Source organism: Micromys minutus, assembly GCF_963924665.1.
Source record: "Micromys minutus genome assembly, chromosome: 23".
NCBI lineage: Eukaryota > Metazoa > Chordata > Mammalia > Rodentia > Muridae > Micromys > Micromys minutus.
The window spans coordinates 10,144,671-10,166,464 of NC_137958.1; the positions used below are offsets into that span (position 1 = coordinate 10,144,671).

Genomic DNA, 21,794 nt, shown 5'->3' on the forward strand with positions numbered 1-21,794 from the left:
CTTCAGGTTCTAAAAGGCTGAGCTGCCTCACCGTGAGGTAGACAGACATGTTTGCTGGTCTAGTTCTGGCAGCTAGTGTTTGGAAGTTGTCAGCTAGAGAAATGTTTAGGATTAAGTTCTTGTGGATGAATTGAACCTTTTGTCATAGGCAAAGTACCCTCTTTCTACCTCTGGTAGCGCTCGCTGCTGAAATCTCTACACACATAAAAAAGCTGCAGCTGCTTTTGCATTCCTATCCAATCTAGTCCTCTAAAGGAACCCACCCTTTATTCAGTGTGCTCATTGCTGTCACTGGGTTTAAATCCACTTCTTGCCTTTTGCTTCCCAAATGGACTAGCTGACCTTTGACATCTACAACAGGAAGATTTTTTTCTCTAAGATCCTTCTACTTAGCAGTTTCTCAGGCAAACTGATTTATCCAAATTCACTCAGCCAAGTAAGGAACTGCCACCTCCTGAAGTCTGAATCTGCACTGCAGTCTAGTTCAAAGGCTGTCAGTAGTCCCAAGTCATCCACACCACAGGCTGGCCCCAAAGCAAGACAGAAGATGGAAGAGACAAACATCCTAGTTAAATGATCAGAAAGATCCTTTATTCACTGTAGACAGCCTATTAAGTCATCAAAATAATTTATAACGGTTAAATGCCTCTTAAATATACATGATATCTTCTGAAGCTAAAAGTAATATGCATTCAACCAGTTTTTATAATCTATTTGGAACATTAAACATGATAAAAATAGAAAGAAAAAAAACTCTTATGAAGTCCTCTATGAAAGGAAATTGTTGCAAGTTCCTGATTAGACAGAAACCACTCCATCTCCAAGGGAGAGTGAAAACATAAATATGAATAGAAATGCCTATTTCCTGGGTTTATACTGTGCAGACCCAACTCTTTAGAATTATTTTCTGTTTTCCCCGGATAAACAAGAATCCCTTAGCAGCAGCTCAGAAAGAACCCAAATCCCAGTGAAGCTCCCGAGATGGTCACCCTCCACCAAGGTCCTTGCCTTGTGCGGTCAGCAACGTCCTTCATAAAGCACCTTGATTTATGGCAGGCGTGAAAAACCAGGTGAGTTATGGTGTCTCCAGCCTGGGCCCACCTTTAGCCTTCTAGGCGCCACTGTTGAGAGGAGGAGCCATCGCAGATTGCCATGCCAACGTAGCCCTTCTGATCCATCAGGTCCACAACTCTTAGGCACTGCCCAACAGACACTTGGTATAGCCGATTGTTCTTCTGAAAAAAGGCAAGGAAAGAACTTATTTTATTTAACAACAGGCATTTTTGCAGCATGCAGGGAAGATGCAGAAGCATCAGGACTAGACAGAGCCCAGGTTCCTGTCCTCCCACAAGGAACCTGGTTTATAAGCAAGTTCCTCACCCCAAAGGTCCACTGCTGGGATCCTCCTGACCCGTGGCACTTCATGAGTCGGGGTGGGTCTGATGAGCGAGTTTCTGACATATCGAGGCAAAGGAGGTTGTTTAAGATCAATTCATGCTCTTCATTATAAATCCAGACCTAATAACAAAAGCAAAAATTATTTTTAAAAACAAGTGCTGGTACTGGAGTGGAGGCCTGGATAAGGCTTCAGTGTGTTCCATGTAGTCCCCACAAGCAGAGCCCTGTCCCAGCACCGTCTCTTCAGCCACCTGAAACAGGCACCTGGGAAGTCAGGGGGGCCTCCTGTATCTGGGTCACTGCAGAGTGTCCTCCTCTCCCTTTCATGCAAGACTGATGACCTCAGTTCCAATCTTGTCCCCACAGGATCCCAGAACTGCTGCAATGTGTGCTCTGACCTCCATATGTGTACACTCATGTACATTCTGTTTATCAAAAGGCCAAGTGTTCTTTCTGTTCCTATGTGATGCCGATACTAACTCTAATGGATGGGCCATCACAGGCCAGTCCTGACAGCCTCCAGTCTAAATCACTGTTGGGTCATGCTGTCAGCAGAACAGTAACAAACCAAAACAAAGCATCTGCTCACATCTTAATGTTGAAAAGACAGACTAACTAAAATTAAGTGGATGAAATGAACCAAAATTCTGTTGTGGTGTCCCTAATGAGCCAAGACAACTGGCCCGAAAATCTGACTGTGGTTCATCTAAGGTCTTTAAGGTGTGCAGGAGAGGAGCATTCGCCATGCCTTACCACACACAACAACTAAACAACCGGCAATGAGCAAAGACAGAAACAGAGAACACAAAGCAGATTGTCAATGATCTCTGAAGTTCACTTGCAACCTAAGACTTCCCCAGGGTGACTTTGCACTGAGAGGCGTAACCCACCTGAGCTGGGTCTCCATAGTCACAGGCCTTAAGCAGCACCAGGCCTCCTTTCTGGCTGGACCGGCCCTGGGCCACCAGGCATTTGTTGGTCTGCAAGTGGTAGAGCTGCAAAAGAAGACAGTCCTCTTGAGACTCCCATGCAGACACCTTGGTGCTTGGGGCATGTGCACACAGTGGCAAGTGCTGCCCAAAGTCCCAAGAAGCAGCCACAAGCCAAGGCGAAGATGAGGAAATAAAACCAGGCACAGTGTCTTGGGCCTTTCATTCAAGCAGTCATGGAGCTGAGACAGAAGATCATGAACATGCGGACAGCCTGGGCTAAAGAACAAGAACCTATGTATACGCTAATCTGGAAAGATCTATACTGGAAGGGATATCAACTATAAGGGCACAAATTATCTGCCTTTACTTAAGAACACCCAGTAAACACCTAGCTAGCTGCCTAGGGGTTTAGAGACAAGAAGAAAAGTAGTAGGCTCAATTCTCCTGAAATATAAAAGTTGGCAAATATGCCCTTAGGAAGCTAGAGAGGGATGTAGGAACAGCAGTTTTCTGGTTATGTGTGGTGTCTGCACCGGTGTAGGTGGGCACACCTTTGAGTGTAAGACTTCCCCCTTGTTACTGAGGTGCAGGATCTATCTCCCAGACCCAGAGTTCATGGGCAGGGTTTGTTCCAAGCACTAGAATTACAAGTAGGCCTCCACACCTGCCCTACATTGTGTCTACATTGATTCTAAGGATCCAAAACGCTCGTCCCCACACTGAGCTGCAAAGTTGCTTTATCAACCGAGCCATCTCCCCAACCCCCAAAAGGACAGTTTTAGACATTACTTCGAACAACATAACTTCTGGGCAGACCCCCTAAGGCTTAAGTGTGACTGAAAAGGGTCCAGTGTGCCTTCTGCTAATCTCAGGAGTGCCAGGGTGTTGGTGAAATCTTACTGCATGTTACACGGATTAACTGTCTGAAGTTGGTTAAGAGCTAAGTCTAAACAAGAGCAGCTGCTGCATCCCTGCTCATCCCTCTGAGGGCCCCTTTCAGGCTCGCTCTGCCTGTGTCCCTGCTCCGGAAGATAACAGCCTACAGAAGACCAAAGTCACTCCAAGGCAGTCAGTACAGTAAGTAGGGGTTTTGACCTTGGTGAAAACAGCAAACTTATTGAAGATTTCTAAGCTTTTCTACCTGAATAGAGAGAAGTCCCAAAAGAGAACGGCTCAATTTCTATTATAGCACCTCAAAAACTCGTCCTGCTCCACCCCTCCCAGTGAAGCCCTCAGGACTGCCACCTCACCCTTCCACGCAGCAGGACTCTGGGGCGCTTGGGTCCTCTGTTGATGAAAACAGGTTGCTGAGGTTTGGCATTCGGGCCAAGTATCTGCATCTCAGGGTAAATATTATCCAAATACCACTTGAATGATTGACAGCCCAATTTCTTCCTCAATTCAACACGCTCAGTGATATTCCCAAAGCTTTTGGTCTTCAAATCAGGTCTTAAGGAAAAATATTGCTCCTAAGTTTAAAAAAGAATGAAAGTTGCTGGAATATATATTCTGTGAGGAAAACAGAGTTCTAAGTATTCTTAATGTCAAAAAACATCGATGGGAACTTTCCACATGCCCACATAACATAAACTCACTCTTAAATCAGCAGATTGACTCTGAAACTCTAGCTTCTAACCTTCTATTCTCAACTTGAACTGATCCAGGATTCTTAGCTATGGATACTGACCTTGTTAAAAATTAAACTGAGCCAGGCATGGTTGCACGCACCCTTAACCTCAGCACTAGAGAGGCACAGGTAAGCATATCTCTGTGAGTTCAAAACCAACCTGGTCTCCTTAGGGAGCTGCAGGCCAGTCTAGCTCTCAAAAAACATCACCACTAACAAAAACAAACAACAAAAGACCTCAACATAGTTTTACTTTTTTTAATTAACAGAAACTCATTCTCAATACAAAAACTTGTAGTTTTTATTAGGTGGCTCATATGTATATTGCCCTGTTGCTGTATATTGTTGTAATTAGAAAACTTTACTATTACGATGAGGTACATGCCTTGGTGAATATGTGGCAGTCAGTACAATTCTATGGGTTGGCTCCGTCTCCAGGAAGGACTCAGAACTTGTGCAGCCTGCACTTTACCCACTGAGCCACCTCACTGTCTTATGGACACAAGCTCATAAAAAACTGTAGCTGGAACAGGAGAAATATTTTAAAATTCCTATTACAATTAATTACCGTTATTCTTGTATTCGTTATTTAATACAGGTCTGAGACAGTGCAAACACGCAGCTCAGACTGGCCTCGGATAAACAGTCCTGCCTCGTCCTCACCAGTGCAAGATCACCACTACTCAGCAGCACGCCTAGCTGATGACTCAGTAACTCTGACCTTAATTACCATGATAAAGAAGAACAACATTAGTGAGGTACACATTTGGCTCCGTGTCCCCTCTGAATGATCTTTTTGCACACGCAGGACTTTCAGAACATGTCCAGTCACTTAAAAAACACTGGCCTATGCTGTGCAGTTCTTCCAGACCCTGCAGCACTTCCCTGTGTGGCAGACTCACAAGTTTATAATGTTTTTTGTTCTTGTGTTGTTTTTGAAACAGGGTCTCACTGTGTATTCCCTGGCTGACCTAAAACGCACTACCTAGACAAGGCTGGTCTTAACATCATCTGTCCCTGCAGGGATTAGAGGTGTGGGCTGCCAGTCCTGATGACCTTTTACTTAAGAGGTGATTTTACCATTTACAAGCCTTGGGTCAATCTGAAAGATGCTGCCCAGTGCCACATGCAAGCGCTCCTGGAGCACAGTCCACTCGGCACTGTGCTCACACTACGCCACAGCAAGCAGCCTTCATGTGACTTCCTGGGGAAGCAGCATCAGTGAAAAAGGAGCCACCCGAAGAACTCACTGGAGTGCCCACTGGAAACGTGGCTGAGCCCCAGGCACTGATCATGGACCCAGTGACAGACCTCTCAAGGTCCCCCTGCTCAAGCCCACGTGCCTTCTCCTCTCCATTTTGGCAACTCCCACAAGGGAATGATAATGATACACAGAGCTCTGGGTGAGGCAAGGGAGGACACAGACAACTTCAAGGCCTGGGCGTCTGCTTACATTTCCCTTACAGGGCTGCAGATTCCATCCCCAGGTGCTTGTGCATGTGCCTGTGACCCCAGAATGTGATGGCAGAAGGATGGACACAAGTAATCACACAACCTTTCCATAGAATTCACATGTACATCCCAGCACTCAGGAAGCAAAAGCAGGTCAGTCTCTTGTGAGTTTGAGGCTAGCTTGGTCTACATAGCAACTTTTAGGACAACCAAGGCTCCACAGAGAAACTATTTCTAAACACCAAAGAGAGAATGAATAAATGAATGAATGAATGAATGAATGAGAGAGAGAAAATAAAGAAAGAGAGAGAGAGAGAGAGAGAGAGAGAAAGAAAGAGAGAGAGAGAGAGAACCACCCAAATTCGCATCAAATGATGAACAGTCTCCCTGAGCAACAGGAGCAGTGCAGTGCTGAGAACAGCTTCAGCACAGTGTAAACAAATGCCCAGTGAAAGCCACAGGACAGGGCACATGCGTGAAAGCCCTACTGCAGACTGTCGGGCAAGAACAGACAAGCCGCTGTCTAGGGCTTGTTGACAGAGGTGACATCTAAAGGGTATGGTGTTCTTTCTAATGTGACACAATGCTCCAGAAGTGACATGTCCATCCTACATGAGGAGGCTGCAGAGAACAGAGCTGCAGAAGGCGGCGCAGAAACGGGAAAGCAATGCCGAGCGGTCAGTGAGGTCCAGCACACGAGACAGAGCAGCTTCCCATGCTTGTGACATCACACTGAGGAACAAGTGAGTGAACCCTGGTGAGAAGCTCAGAGAAGAACGGCATAGCAGGCAAGAAAGGCTCGGAAGGGACCACCAAAGCCATGGCCAGGCGACACTCACCTTGTACTCATCCAGCCAGACATGTGCCAGTCTCAGGGAGTTGTGTGTCATGGTGTCCTGGCCCTCAGGAGAGCCATAGGGTCGCCTTTTTCGGAAAATGTGTCCTACTCTTGAGCAAGGGATGATGAAGAGCTTGCCGCCACACATCCAGATCTACCAGAAGCAGACAGGATGGGCATCAGACTGAAGCAGCGCACGTCTTCATGAGTGACCCTTTATGCTTCTCTTACGAGTGAACTCGGAAGAAAGTGGGGCATTTAAAACTTAGGTCCTTCCGAAATTAAACACGTAACCCATGTTCTCATCGGCGGTTGCATTAATGGGCTTGCTCTTAAGAGTTAAGGACAGAGTCATTTATTCTTCTGTTCTCATGTCCTTTCTTAGAACTTACATTTGTTTCTAAGAAAATCTGTTTGTCTTATGTATTTATGTGTTGTCCCTGCCTGTTTGTGGGCACATATGAACATACAAATATACATGCATATACATTAGAGTGAACACTGAGGCCTGGGGTTAATCCTGGGAATCTTGGGGATGGAGAGGTAGTTTAGTGGTTCAGAGCACTGGCTGCTCTTCTAGGTCTTAAGTTCAATTTCCAGCAACCATATGGGTGCCGCACAACCTTTAATGGGAACTGACACACTCTTCTGGTGTGCAGATATACATGCAGACAGAACACCCATGTATAAAAACTACATGAAAATTGAATCTTGAGGGAGAGGGTGCTCCTGTGTCAGTCTTCTGCCTCACACCCAGAGCTCACATACAGCTAGTCTCACTAGCCAGCTTGCTCTGGGGATCTGTGTCTGCTTTCCAAGGCTACAATCACAGGTGAGCAGCCATGCTGACCTGGTGCCTACACTGGCTTTGGGGTTCCGTAGTCCTTATGCTTGCTAGTAGGGCAAGTGCTTTGACCACTGAGCCATCTCTCCAGCTCCAAAAAGCATTTTTAAAAAAAAAAAAAAAAAAAAAAAATTACACTGAGTGATTCAGATTCAAAAGAACTTAATTCTAGGGCTGGTAAGATGGCTCAGTGAGTAAATCTGCTTGCCACCAGGGCTAAGGACTTATTCAGTCCCAAGGACCCACACGGCAGAAGGCGAGGGCAGCTCCTGCAAGCTGTGTTTCCACACAAGCACCAGAGCACACACGAGAACTTGGTTCCAGGGCTGACAAGATAATGGCACTTGCCAAAATGTCTTACAACTTGGACTCAATCCCCAAGACCTACATGGTAGAAGCAGAGAACCATTTCCTGCAAACTGTCCTCTGATCTCCATCTGCATGCCATGCCATGTGCATATACACTTAACATTTGTGGGATTCACTTACTTTTGCTAAAAAGAGAACAAAAGAAAAATGAACTACCTGATCTCTATATAAACTTTCAACCTGAAAGGTTATGAAGAAAACCCTCAAAGCGATGAGCTCTGGTTCTAAATTATAAACAGACACACTTCAGTCCTGTGCTGTGGACGGCAGACTGCAGACAGATTCAGAGTGGTAGGCTGGGCCCACCTGCTCAGGAGGCTCTCTCTGCCCTTAAACTGCAATTATATTTTATGATCCAGTTTAGTAACAGAACAGGCACAAAATCAAAATTACCCGAAATGAGATTTCCAGATTCTCTCCTCCCCAGACATCCATGCCGCTGTCATACTGTCCAAGGTCATTGAAATACTGCCTGTTCATGGCAAACAACCCTCCAGCCATCGTAGGTGACCTAGAAAAGGACCACAGCCTGTGCTCATTCAATAGAACCAGGTCCCTATAGTTTACAAAGTCCCTGTGACTCTGGGACACAGATTAGCTGTCATTAAAGAAGAGGTAACAATAAAGGAGAACAGAAAAGGAAGAAACATGTTCATCTAATAGGAGACAAGCTAGGTCACATGCTAGAATTTTCTGGATTGCTGAGGTATCTGGCATAAGGTTACATTCTAAGTATCATGGTACTTTTCTTATTGTAATTAGTTTGACAGGAACCCGGAGGTAATGACTATAATTCCTTTTGATGGCCTGGTAAGAGGAACAGACCTGAAGCCAGGCCTACTGTGTAACAGACAATCAGTGGCTCTCAGAGTGGACGACTGTGCCAGCAGTGACACCCGTACTGTGAAGAGCATTTTCAGACCTCACTGTGCTCGGCTTGTGTGTAGGGTGGAGGGGCCACTACCAGCATCTGCTGTGAGGCCACGGATGCTGATAACTGCTCAAGTACATGAGGGTTCCTCCGTCCCCCACAGCAGCCTGCCGACACAGGGCAATGCCATTAAAGCTTACACTGCAGCTGTCTTGCAATCAGAAAAGCTGCAGCAGACACTACCCAAAGGCTTAATCCCAACTTCCAGGCTTCTGACCCTTGATCAAGAGTTACGGGGGTCACGGGTGGGCTCTACTGGCTGAACTGCCTATAGAAGAGAGGCAGAAAACTCCACAAAGACTCTAGAATGTCTAGCAAAAGAACAGACAGATAAATTATCAGGCAGGAGATAAATCGCAGAAAAGAGAACAATCCACAATAATGTAGACATGTAAAGAAGTTTTAATTATGAAGGTACCAAACAGACTTCAAGACAAAAGACAAGACTGGAAGTTTGGGAGGAAAGTAGATACTCAAGGCTTTATACATGGACTAGGGATGTGGCTCAGTATGGTAAGGGGGGTTGTCTAGAAGGCAAAAATCTCTAATTTCAATCTCCAATATTGCATAAACCAGGTATGGCAGTTACATAACAAGAGCCCCATCTGTCTTTAAAACAACAAAACCTATTTAGAAATGTCTGAAAAGCACTTTTTAAAAAATATTTTCAAAGGAATAAAAAATAGAGCAGCTAAGACAGTGTAACTGGTAGCTGCCAGGGAAGGGAAAACAGTTTTCTTCAATGAGTGACATTTGGTATGTCAGTCACACCCAAAGCAGGCCCCACGCACTAGACTAGTTGGCCAACACAAAACAGACTCTTTGGGTGTGTGTGTGTGTTGTCATGTGTGCTTTTCTTTGTTTGTGTTTATCTTTTATAAAGGAATATGAAGTTGGGTGGGTAGGGAGGAGAATTCTGGGAGGAGTTAGTGAAGAAAAACAATATAACCAAAATATATTGTAGAAAAAAATTTGAAAAACACTAAAAAACAAAACAAAACAAAACAAAACAAAAACCTGATGTGATTTCTTACTGAGAAAGTGTATGGAAACACAACTGCAGTTGGCCTTGGGTCTCATCCGAAAATATCCAATCACAGATATGCAAATATTCTAAAATGCAACAAAACTTTAGAATCTAATACACTTCTGGTCTCAGATGAAAATGTCTGCAGCCTGTGATGAGCTGGAGATGCGTCTGATGAGACCACAGCACACGGGAGCCCACACTACCTCAGGAAGCAGCTACCTATTCACACCTTTTAGAAGCTACACCGCAATTATGGGCAACTGACAGTTTCTTACTCTTAACTCTTGGCTGGGTTTATACAAAACTACACCACTTAAGAATCCTCAGTGGGCCAGGTACGGTGGTGCACACCTTTAAACCCAGCACTCGGGAGGCAGGGGAAGATGATCTCAGAGTTTGAGGCAAGCCTGCTCTACAGAGTGAGTTCCAGGTCAGCCAGAGCTACATAGAGAAACCAGGCATCAAACAAACAAAAAACCAAAACCAAAATTTGTTGTGGTTTTGAGACAGGGTCTCTTTTTTAATGCTGTATACACCGGGCTGGCCTCAAACTCAGAGATTTGACTGCCTCTGCCTCCTAAGTGTTGGGGTTAAAGGTGTGTGTCATCTACTAGACTTAAAAATGTTTTTGCTGGGTAAGTTTAGTCAACACCTTTGCCCCTTACAAAGAATCAATTTTCTTTAATATATCATCTTTTTCTAAAGAAAGGCCAGTGGGACTCTTCCAACCTCTCTTACCTTATTGGGGCCGTGGCACCATCAGAACCTCCCAGCTCAGACACGGGAACCAGATCCCACTTGAAGTGCAGCCCCCAGTTGAAACCTCCCCGAACCACTGGGGATGAGCTGTAAGCAAGTGTGTCAGCACTGATGATGTCAATCACGGGGCACACCACTGTGTGTGGGTCTTCATGGATGATGGCCAGCAGGGGCTGTAACCACATCACATTCACCTCACAGTGGCTGTCCAGGAACACCAGGACTTCTCCTGCAGAGGTAAAGGGAGAAGATGGGCAGGTGGTGCTTCACATTTGACCAAAGTACAGCTGACCAATGTGAGTGATGTTTTATACAGGCTTTGGATGGCCACCATGACCATCAAGAAACTACCCTCTGCTCTGCCAACTGGGCTCAGGAAAGTCCTCTGGCCAGGAGTTCTTTTCTAAAATGTACACTTTTCTCAGAGAGGGTACAAAGTACAAGCATGGCCCTAACAAGCTGTCAGGTGACTCAAGAGACTCCTCCTCTTCCACTGACAGCCAGACCCAACGTGTTCTGGTGCAGGGACACTTTTATTAGTAATTTACTCCAAGTATCTATTTAGTACACTCAGAGACAATTACTGTCACCGATGGCTCAGCATCACTGAGAACTGGTGACCACCACAGTCTGGTTTCTGGAAAGAGGAATCCATACTGCTGTGCCGGCCACAGTGGGATACTGTCCGTCCACACATGTCACCTTCTCCCCTGGGTTCTCCACTGTGCTACTTCCAACTCACACTTCCTACCATTTCCCACAGGACTTTAATTAGCAAGATACAAGTAAGATACAAATGACAAAAGCTTCATCCTATTGTCTTTGAGTTTTGATAAATACAAGCAAGATTAAAAACTGTTGGTTCTGATAACTCTGAATTTCCTTAAGAAACTGGAATGTTACTAGAGCGCAGCATCAAAATAGATTTGACAGAACTTCTTAAAACATTGATTACTGACAAAATGCCACAAGTTGTCAGTACTGACAGCAGATTAGTCACGCAGTTAGTTCCGTTTGTTCAAGTTAAATGAGGACATATAGCATCCAGCTGCTACCTAATGTAAGAGAACGCATACTCCTCAGTACACCCATGCTCAACAGGGAATGAGGTCAAGGTTTCTGGGAGAAGAAATGTTTTAATCACTTTCCTATGCTGGGAGGACTGCTTTCTTCAAATGAGGACAAGTTAATTAATCGACTGCAGATTCCATCTGGCTACACCAAACAGGCCATGGTGACCTCACACTGGCTTGAACCTGACAAATCCTATGTCATAGCTGATTGGTGACAACCAGATCATAAAATAACAGTGAGTGTGCACTGCACAACCCTCAAGGCTCCTCAGCTGTCTCTAGCTCACCATCTCCAATGACCCATCAAGGCCAACTTCCTTAGTCCTAGGCTAAAGGCCTGGAGATGCAGACCTCAAGGCACTGGCTCTGACTGAATGCAGAAGGGCTGCTCTCCTTTCTGTCCACTGCTTCGGGTCATGGTAGGTTTTTAGAGAAAGACAAAATTCCAAAGGTGAAGTACCAGCTAAGCACAGCAAGTACAACAGGTCATGCTACAGTGGCCTGACAGTGCCCGGTACTCAACATCACTGGCTGGGGGCAGGGGCTCTGAAATAGAAGCTTACAGCAGGGAAGTAGGCGACACCACTAAGAGGGTCCCACTCCAGTCAGGACTTGTGAAACCGCCCTCATCATTTCTGGCATGTCCACGAGCTGCTCTAACCAAAGTCACTAGTCTGTATGTTTAAAGGAAAATACTTTAGTCATGATCACTAGAAGAAAGTGAGAAATGCCAAGCTTACACCCGTCTTTCTAGGTAAGCACAGAAAGAAATGCAGCCAGGTGTGCTGGTGCATGGCTGTAACCCCAGCACTGGAAGAAGCAGGGCCTACCTGATCATCCTCAGCTACATACCAAGAATGAAGCAAAGGAATGGAAGGCAGGCACTGAAGTGTGACTCCTGCAGAAGGCTGCACCTGGCACCTGCTCTTTGCTTTTCAGGAGATTAGCATACGGTGGATGATGGAGGCTTGAAACCTTCCCAGTAACAGTGTAGAAATCCATCTTATTTACCAAATGAAATCCTGATACTGACTCTAGAGATGTGCAGTCCACACTAACAATTATTTGCATAATTCAAGTCAAGTAGTTTTTATGTTAGGGATCTCTATATTAGATTTTTGTAAGTTCAGTTCCATATTGGCTTGGACTTTTCTACTTATGTAAGCAACCAAGATAAAAAACCTGTTTGAGAGGTCAATAATTAACTGAGCAGCCACTACAGAAATAGGCCAGTGAGGGCTCTAGCAGCAATTTCTGTATTCTGTGCTTTGGGGCAGCAAGTCAGTTATAAAATCTTTTCAAGCAGGACTAGCTTCTTCATTCCTTTGGGCAATAGCCAATGAAAACATGGTATAGGGGTATAAATAAGAATGGTCCCCAATGGATAGAACTGTGTAGGAAGGATTAGGGGGTATGGCTTTGTCAGAGGAGGTGTGTTATTGGAGGAAGGCCTAATTAGCTGTGTCTTTGCCTTTCTTGAGGATCAGATGTAAGCTCTCCGCTCCTATTGCAGTTCCATATCTGCCTGCTTGCTGCCATGCATGGACTACCTCTACAACCACAGTCCCTAAACGAAATGCCTTGAGCATGGTGTCTCTTCAAAGCAACCAAACAGTAACTAAGATGTATGGTTTTTTGTAGACCTCTGTAGGTGTCTAGCACCACAGAGCCACAGCGTGAATATACCTGTAGCGTGGGCTGCTCCGATCATTCTTCCTCGAATCAATCCCTCACGCTTCAGATTTCTTATGACCTTGACTTTTGCAGGCAGATATCTTTGGATGTACTCATCTAGTTCTCCTTTTAAATCATCTAAAAAGAATAGTTCCATAATTACTCACACCATACAGCAAAGCATCTTATAACTATTTCTAACGTATCTGCCATGTGTGCCAAAATCTGCAAGTGACCAAAGAAATGTGTTAGACGGCCTCATTATAAAGCATTCTAGTACCCTCTGTAGAAGAAAAACACTGAGCAAAGTTGGAACCCAGCCATGAGGTATTGCTGCCTTAGATGTATATTTCCATACAGTGTCTGAAATAAAGTCAAGTGTGAAGGTTCTTGCCTGCAATCCTAGCACTCAACAATGAAACAGGAGGACTGCTGTAAGTTCAAGTGGCTTTAAAGTCACTTACGGCCACCTAGACTACAAAAGAGATGCTCTTGTCTTGAAACAAGAAGTCCAAGGTGAGTATGCTGGTGCATACCATTAACCCTTGCACTAGGGTTGCAGAGGCAAACAGAACTCTAAGTTCGAGGCCAGCCTGGTCTATGTAGCAAGTTCTAGGACAGCCAGGACTATGTAGAGAGACTGCCTCCAAAACAAAAACAAAAATTGTAAGTTTTGGTGCCTATGAACATCTCTAAAATTTCTCCCATAAACTTTCTATATTTGCCCAGGTCTCACGGGTCTGTGTTCATCTGTCGGTCCCTAGGTATACTGTTGTACGGCTCTGCTGGTCTAAGGAGATGCTGAGTGCATGGAAAATGCCCCGGCCACCCATCACTGGGTCTGCAGTGCTGTGCTAAAGGGAGAAGCTGAAAGCCAAGAAGACCAGGCAGAACTTCAACTCTACTACTCAAACTAGGTTCTGGGAAAAGCCTCTTTCTTTTATTCTTTCTTTCTTTTCTTTCTTTTTGTTTTTGAGACAGGATTGCTCTGTGTAGCCCTGGCTGTCCTGGAACTCACTTAGTAAACCAGGCTGGCCCTGAACTGAGGGATCCACCTGCCTCCCCTGAGTCCTGGGATTAAAGATGTGCACCACCTCACCCAGCTAGGTCACTTACTTTTCTATCTCCGTCTAGGTAAGAAATGGATCCACCCACATTGGAGGAAGCTGAGAGATGAACAGGAGTTAAACAGTGTAGAACTTTTCTCTGCATACAATCTACAGTTAGAAAGGTGCCTTAGAAAGGTGCCTAAAATATATAATGATTCTCAGATAATACGCAATAGCTTTCTGAATGCAGCTCACTCTATTCTGGAAATAACTGGTATAGCAGACTTAATCCATGAGCACGGTCCACCACACTGTTCCATGTAAAAAGTGCCAATCTCAAAAGGCGACATGCTGCATATTAATTTGCATCACACTTTTGAAATGACAAAAACCAGAGGTTACCAGATGCCAGGGAAGAACTTCAGGGACACAAAGGTAGAGTATAGCTCTAAAGGGAACACCAGGGGCTGCTAGATGATGCAGTGTTGTTCTGGTGCTGACAGAAATCCTCCACTGTGGAATTCTGCTTTCTACATGTACTGTAAGTATGAAAGACAACCAACATGGAAAATTGGTTGAAAGGCAAGCAGAAGGCTTCTTAAGCACCTATGAACTGGAGCTTAATTCATAATGGACTTTTTTTTTTTAAAGCAAGCCAAAGGGGAATTCCCCTTGGGCATATTTGGATAACACTGTGGACAGATTACAAAGGTAAAGAACTTCAGAAAACCATCCTATAGTCAATGGATAGGCTGTAAGCCCCACTGGGGCGCCATCACACAGTAAGAGCTGATGAACTGTGACCACTCGTAGCATCACTTACCAAAGTCACTGCTGTCATCCACAAGGATGACCTCATGAAGAAGGTGTGCCGGTGTGCGCTCCACAACACTGTGCACAGTCCGCAACAAGGCAGAAAAGGCTTCGTTGTAGAAACAGATAACAACGCTAGCAGTTGGCAGGTCAGTCGGGTAGGACTTCCCCCTACACCTTTAGCAATCAAAACAAAAAACCTGGTACTTAAGAGGCTCAAATGTCTTGGGTTATTTCTTGCCACCTTGCTCAGCTTCTTTCTTACATTATAGTGACGTATAAGCATTTATGAAGACACTGTGGTTTACTCTTTGCTTTACATCATGTTAATGATTTTACCTTTAAACTTAGTTTCTTTTGGCAGAGAAGTTAATGAGTTGTGGTGGTGAAGTTACTGCATGTGAAGCTCTACAGGTTAATCCAGCTTCTCAAAGAGGTTTTAAATGGAAACACAATAATAAAACTCTGTTTTCGACAACATTTTTAGTTTTACCCAATAACGTAAAAAAGATTTAAGTAAACTGAATTCTTAGCTTTCATGGACATAGTAACTACTTGATGGGTAGCTTTGAGCAACAACAGTTATCAACTTAAAGAATAAACTCCAGCCTGGCAGTGGTGGTGCAGGCCTTTAATCCCAGCCCTCAGGAGACAGAGGCAGGTAGATCTCTATGTTCCAGGCCAGCCTGGTCTATAGAGCAAGTGTTGGAGTACACTGTGTAAAATTGTCTCTGTTCTTTCTAACCTACCGAACGCATTCTTTAATTGGTTTGAATAAAAAAAACTGTAATAAATCTGATGGCCAATTAGCTGGGCAGAAAGTAGAAGGTAGGACTTTCTAAAGGAGAGAAAGGAACTCTGAGAATAAGAAGGAAGGCCTTTTGCCAAGAGCCATAGGAGGAGATGGGCATAATCACAGGCCTGAAAGGTATAGCCATGTGGTTGGATGGAACTAGGCAGTCAGGATAACAGATGAGCTAGTTGAATGTCTGTCCAGCTAAGGCTCAAGGCTCTGAAATATGAGAAGAACTCTATATGGTTATTTGGGGGAAAGCTGGTTAAGAAATAATTGCTGTTGTATTAATTTCCAGTATTAATATATACAGAAAAATAATAATCTTAATCTACTAGCAAGTTCTAGGAAAACCAAGACAATACAGAGAAACCAGGTCTCTAAACTCAAGCAAACAAATGTAAGAAGAAACAAATGAGGAGCGTACTCTGCATTCCTGGTGTCTGGCACGGCTCTGTGGTACCCCAAGCGGTTACTAATAAGCATGTTAAAGGCGTGTTTCTGGTAGCCCAGGTCTCTCAATTCCTGATCACGTTCATTGAAAATCATACCTGAAAGAGAGTGAAGTTACCCACTATGAAAAATATGATCACTACAACCACTGTGATGGGATGGCCTCCCTGGAGCCTTGGCTTCACCATTATGATCAGATTACACCACCACAGTTTGCAACTGACTGTGGTTTCAGGTTTTAAATGACTATGCTGAGGTCCACCTCAGATTCTTATCAATGTAATGCAAGCCAAGTGTGCCTGAACCATGAATACCTGCTCAAAGTCATTATGTTAAGAACATTTTATTATGTGTTGGCACATATACCTTTAATCTCAGCTCTTGGGAGACAGAGGCAGGCAGATTACTGTTCTAGACTATATAGTGAGTTTCAGGACAACTAAGTATAGACCCTATCTCAAAAGGGGGGGGGGCCGCAAATAAATGAACTAACAAAAAAATACATCTTCTTATAATCACAGGACAAATTTATCTGTGACCAGAGAAAGTATCCTGATAACATTCCATAAAAGCAACAGATTAGTGCATCCCAACTGACCACAGTAGGCTCCAGTCTCATAGGCTTTTATACCCATGCCCCACAAAAATTTACACATAAGCTTTTATATAAAGAAGGCTCCTATGCCAGGCGGTGGTGGCCCATGCCTTTTATTACAGCTCTGGGGAGGCAGAAGCAGACAGACCTCTGAGTTTGAGACCACTCTGGTCTACAGAGTAAGTTCCAGGACCGCCAAGGCTACACAGAGAAACCCAGTCTCAAAAACCTGGGGTTGTGGGGTCATCTATGATCTCTGGGTTCAGAGTTCGATCATCATCCCTGTCGGCAGCCCCACAGCCTTAATTACAATTCTGTTGTCTATGGGAAAATGAGGCACTTCTACTCACACAACTTAAAAGTACAGAACTGACTACTTACCTAGTTCAGAGGAAGACTTTGAGAGGCCTTTATCTGGATCTTCAATGTGATTATTCACCAAATCGTCGATTCTGTTTGCTTTGAACTGCGGATCTAATACTCGACCAGGACCTCGAGTGAAACGTGGGTAGAATTTTTTGGGAACTGGCCCGTGGGGCCCAGACCCCTTGATGGGCACATTCCTCAGGGGCTGAGTCACTTCACTGAAGTTAAAATAAATGAAAAGCAGAGCTGTCCAGGTAGCAGATGTGAAAAGGCAGCCATAACAGAAATATCGAACTGTGACGCTTCCCATTATAGACCTAGCATAGCTCAAAGGCCATTTTCAGTTTCCTAAAAAAGAAAGATACCCATGTTAGACCCTAGAACACACCTCAATCAGCTACTGAATGCACTCACCCATTCCCAAACCACCCCACCCACCCATTGTTAACAGAGATTAGAAAAATACACAATGTGTTAACGTTTAGAAGAAACAACGCATGCCTGCGTTAGTGAACACTCCTTCACCTTTGCTCCGGACTGCTTTCAGTTTGGTAACTGTTTTGAGCTCTGACTTTCAAGAACAGAGTACAAGTACTGCATGTCCCATCACAGGACATGTATTCCAGACACAGGAACGTTGTCTCAGATCTATAATCTCAACACTTGAGAAGCTAAGGCAAGATGACCCAACCTAGGCTACAACCAGTGAATTCCAAGACTGGCTTACAATATAAACCGAGACCTTAGTTCAGTACTAAAAGCAAATGTACTCCCTCAAAAACCTCAAACACAAGCCAAAAAATGCCCATAAACAACTTGAAAAAGATAGTTACTTTCTACTTTCTATTCACCTTTCCCAGAGCCTGTTCTAGTTCTAACAGTCACTGTCAAACAGAGCTCTATTTTCCCTCTCCTTAGGATATAATGTAAAACAACATCAGAACACAGTATCACATCAAACAGCAGCACACAGATAATAGTCCCAGAGAGCTAAGGCCAAGGAAATGCTACCTAAAAAAATTCCACAAAAGATTTTAGGGAATCTGCATGAGATACTCCTTATACATATAGAAATTACATATTTCTATAGCCAATCAAAATCACCCCCCCAAAAAAATACAGACAAAGCAAATTAATGAGTAAACCTCACTTTAAACATTAAATTTCTTGAACAGGATTATGCCCTCAACCTAGATAGTAAACAGCTCTGTTTTTTAATTATTAACAAACCAAGAACTACTAGACAGTTCTCAAATCAACTTAAAAACAAAAGTAGTTCAAAGTTAAAGTAAAATGGCAACACTAAGAAGAAGATGCCAAAACTGAGCGAACTTGAAGGGCTCAGACTCCAGTGAGTCACCCTGTTGACCAGGAGAACCTTTTAAACTAAATACACAGGTGAAAAATGCAAGTGCAAGAAAAAATTCTGGAAGAAAGATTCAAGAAGGCTTTACCAGGAAAAACAAGTCACAGATTTGCAACATGGGAAGGCAGAATAGTGGACCTTTAAGACACACACAGAGTTTCAACTAAGAAAGACATTTTAACTGCCTAATATTTTGGCTCAGGGGCAGGCAACTAACAAGCAAACAGCAATAAAAACAAAAGTACAACGTGTTCAGAAGGCCATGGGATGCTGAAGTCAGGCCACAGGCATGTTGCTTTGACCGACACCAGCTACATAGCCACGCTGACATTTAAAGATGGCTCTCCTCAAGCCACTCCAGGCCTCCCTTTTCTTTCCCAATAGCACATAAAGCAGCTTCAATACTTGTATGAAAGCTAGCCAGTTGGGATAAAGTTTCCAGGTCAGTATCAGCTGATTTCTCCATGTCTTATGACTCTACTATGTGCTGTCCTGAGCGAAGGGTATCACTCAGGTTCTAGAAGTTAACCAGGAACAATGACAATGACTTGTAATGTTTGGGGTCTCTGGAACCTCCAACTTCAAAAGAAGGAAAACATTCCTGGCTCTTATGTGAGCCTCTAGTAGGTGTATTGTTGCATCTCTATAGATACATTTTTGTTTGTATAAGATGTGGTCTCTCTACATGCCCCTGGCTGTCCTGGAACTCACTATATAAAGCATGATGACCTTAAACTCACAGAGATCCACCTGCTGCTATGTCTAGAGTGCTGATTAAAGACATGTGCCACTGCACCTCTATACATGTAACTTTAAAACTTCTACAGTTGTAGGTTTTTTGTGGCTTTTTGGAGAATAGAGGGATGGATTGAGGGAGAGAGGTGGAGGTGAGAGGGGAGAGGAGAGGAGAGAGAATGTATTGTCTGTGAATTCAGATGCAATAGGTTAGTTCTTGGAAGAACACTGGCTCTGGAAAATCAGGCAGCCTAGATGGCTTACAGTTCTTTTAAATGTTAAGCCTTCATAAAAACAAACAAAATTTAGATAGTTTTGCATTTGCAAAAACCTACCCTTTGATAAAGATGGCCTTAGTGTGATGTGGTTGTCTTTAGAGAACAGGAAAGAAGGAACATTTTCCATTCACTTTTAGAGGCTTTTAACAACCTGATATCAAAACCAGGACAGCTGACATTTGTTTTGGCCTAGATACAAATCTCCATATGTCTCAGTAACACTCAATGACACTCTTAAGGTCTGTGCACTTGCTCTTCCCTCTGTCTAGAATTCTTTTCCTTAGGTAACTGCACAGCTGCCTCCTTTACCTGTTTATTCCCTATTCAGTATGGCCTTCTCAACAAGGCCCTATCCCTAGAACATATATATATATATATACCTTAAAACACAACTCAGACACTAAGTAGCAAACCTGCTCTTCCTTATACATGCACAGTGCTACTTCTTCATCTAGTTAGCTCTTCTATATTGGAAGACAAGAAAGATTAGAGCAAGAGCCTTTGATGTGCTTGATTCCTGTTAGTGTCTCCTGAGCAGCATCTGGCATACAGAAAGTACTTAATAAATATTTGTTGAAATGAAAGAAAGACTGTAAGACAACTATCAGGATGCTTGCCAAAATGCTAGGAATTTCTAAACATATCACTAATAACTTATTTGGGTCAAGCATTACCTAATACTCTGCTTGAAGTCATGACCACCTTATTCAACAACAGTAAAAAAAAAAGACTCTGGATCAACAGCCATATTTATTACTGGCAAAGTACAAGAGACAACTCAAGGAACCTGCCAAATTTTTAATATTAAATAACAGTCTCTGGTGAAAACAGGAAAGTTTTTTCCATTTTATTCACAATCTCATTTTTGATTCTTTTTTCCCCCTTCTTGGTTGCCTGAAAAATGAGGTTTTCCATCCAAAGGGCCCACCCATAGGACCTGTTGAAATCTGTCTAGAGTCTTCATGGAACACCATCCTCACAGCCACACCAGCCTAAATCACAGACACCAAAATGTCTCTACATTTACTCTAGAAAGTAGCTGCTATTTCCCTTAGCATGTTATTATTGAGAATATATTTTAGGTGGCAAATGAGAGACATTTATAAAATTAATCATTTCTATAATTAGCTATAGCAGTGCTTAAAAGATATCAGTTTTAGACAGATCAACAGTCAAATATGAAAAGGTACGGAGCAAACGCATTCCTGCTATTAAACACTAAAGCAACCAAACAGAAATCAAAACCTGAAATTCTAATCTAACTTATTCTGACAAATGACAAGTCCAACCAACACATAACAGTCTTTGCCTTGTATCTTTGTTGTTTTTTCTACTGGCTTCAATGTCCAAGGCTGAAGATATTTAAAAGGAAGGTCAAAGATATGTAAGGCCAATTAATGCCAAGCCAAACAACCAGTGAAAAACTTCAGTGAAAAACGTGAATGGTTAATAAAGCCACAACTGTCACAACTGGATGTCCATGTTGAAGAAATGACAGACTCAGCGTGAAGTCAGTTTGACTCTGCATTCTCTTTCACTGGTTTGGTGGCTGCTTTCAGACAGAAGAGGAGGAAGTGAGTAAAGTGCACAGAGCACGGCCATTACGGTGGAAAGAACACAAATTAAAGCCCGGCAGAAAGAAAGGTGTGAGGTGAGAAGACCTAGGATAAACCATGTGACCAGGCTGGTGAGTCAAGCTGCCTGAGTGGCTGAGTGTGAAGAAAGTGGTTGGGAAATGAGCTGAACTTCTGTAAACAGAGCAGTAACTCCAGATCTGTGAGCTGACAGCACTTCAATAAATATATCCACAATATAAGCAAGGTTGTTATAAAGACCTCACCCAGAGATCTTTGCCCACAGAAGCGTAAGTAAGACCCCAGAACAGAGGGATCCTTCCCTCTTCTCAAACCCAAATGCTGATCAGTGCTTTGTGTTAACAATAACTACTTGCTTGGATAGTTTTTAAAAGCATATTTCTGCTCAAAAAGTTAAGGAACATTTAGATTGTGATCAATGAGAAATCTTAGACACCAGCAGAATGTGAGCAAAGGTCACGTGGGGTAATGAAAATCAATGTTCACTGAGAAGGCATGCAGACCAGAGTTTGTATCCTTGGCACTGTGCTAGGTAAAGCAGAGAAAGGCAGTAGATCCTTGGAACTCCCTGGTGCCCAGCCAATCAGAGAGCTCCAGGTTTCTCGAGGACTACGTCTCCAAAATTAAGATGGAGAGAAATTAAAAATAACACCAAATGGCCCCCATGTGCATAAGACACACGTGTCAGCCTATAACACAGTACATACACACATCTGTTTATAATTTTTAAAACATACCGTCACATTGCTTCAAAGGGCAGTTTTTCTCCGTAACTTTTCAGGTTGAAAGTTTATATAGAGATTAGTAGTTCAGTTTTCTTTTGT

General features: G+C 43.5%; 1 protein-coding gene across 3 annotated transcripts in view; it reads right to left on the bottom strand.

The window, feature by feature from the left end:
• Window positions 1-563: 563 nt before the first annotated feature.
• Window positions 564-21,794, bottom strand: part of GALNT11 (polypeptide N-acetylgalactosaminyltransferase 11) — a 29,585-nt gene continuing 8,354 nt past the window's right edge. For 2 of the 3 annotated variants that reach the window (XM_080936470.1, XM_080936471.1), the window contains 11 exons: window positions 17,012-17,344; window positions 16,010-16,133; window positions 14,800-14,966; window positions 12,940-13,065; window positions 10,160-10,409; window positions 7,854-7,971; window positions 6,249-6,401; window positions 3,581-3,799; window positions 2,289-2,393; window positions 1,381-1,518; window positions 564-1,235 (listed from right to left, as the gene is read on the bottom strand). In XM_080936470.1, the coding sequence (XP_080792596.1) occupies window positions 1,104-1,235; window positions 1,381-1,518; window positions 2,289-2,393; window positions 3,581-3,799; window positions 6,249-6,401; window positions 7,854-7,971; window positions 10,160-10,409; window positions 12,940-13,065; window positions 14,800-14,966; window positions 16,010-16,133; window positions 17,012-17,306 (1,827 nt within the window). In that variant the 5' untranslated portion in view covers window positions 17,307-17,344 and the 3' untranslated portion in view covers window positions 564-1,103. The remainder of the gene's footprint in view (window positions 1,236-1,380; window positions 1,519-2,288; window positions 2,394-3,580; window positions 3,800-6,248; window positions 6,402-7,853; window positions 7,972-10,159; window positions 10,410-12,939; window positions 13,066-14,799; window positions 14,967-16,009; window positions 16,134-17,011; window positions 17,345-21,794) is intronic. The other variant, XM_080936472.1, reaches the window with a different exon arrangement.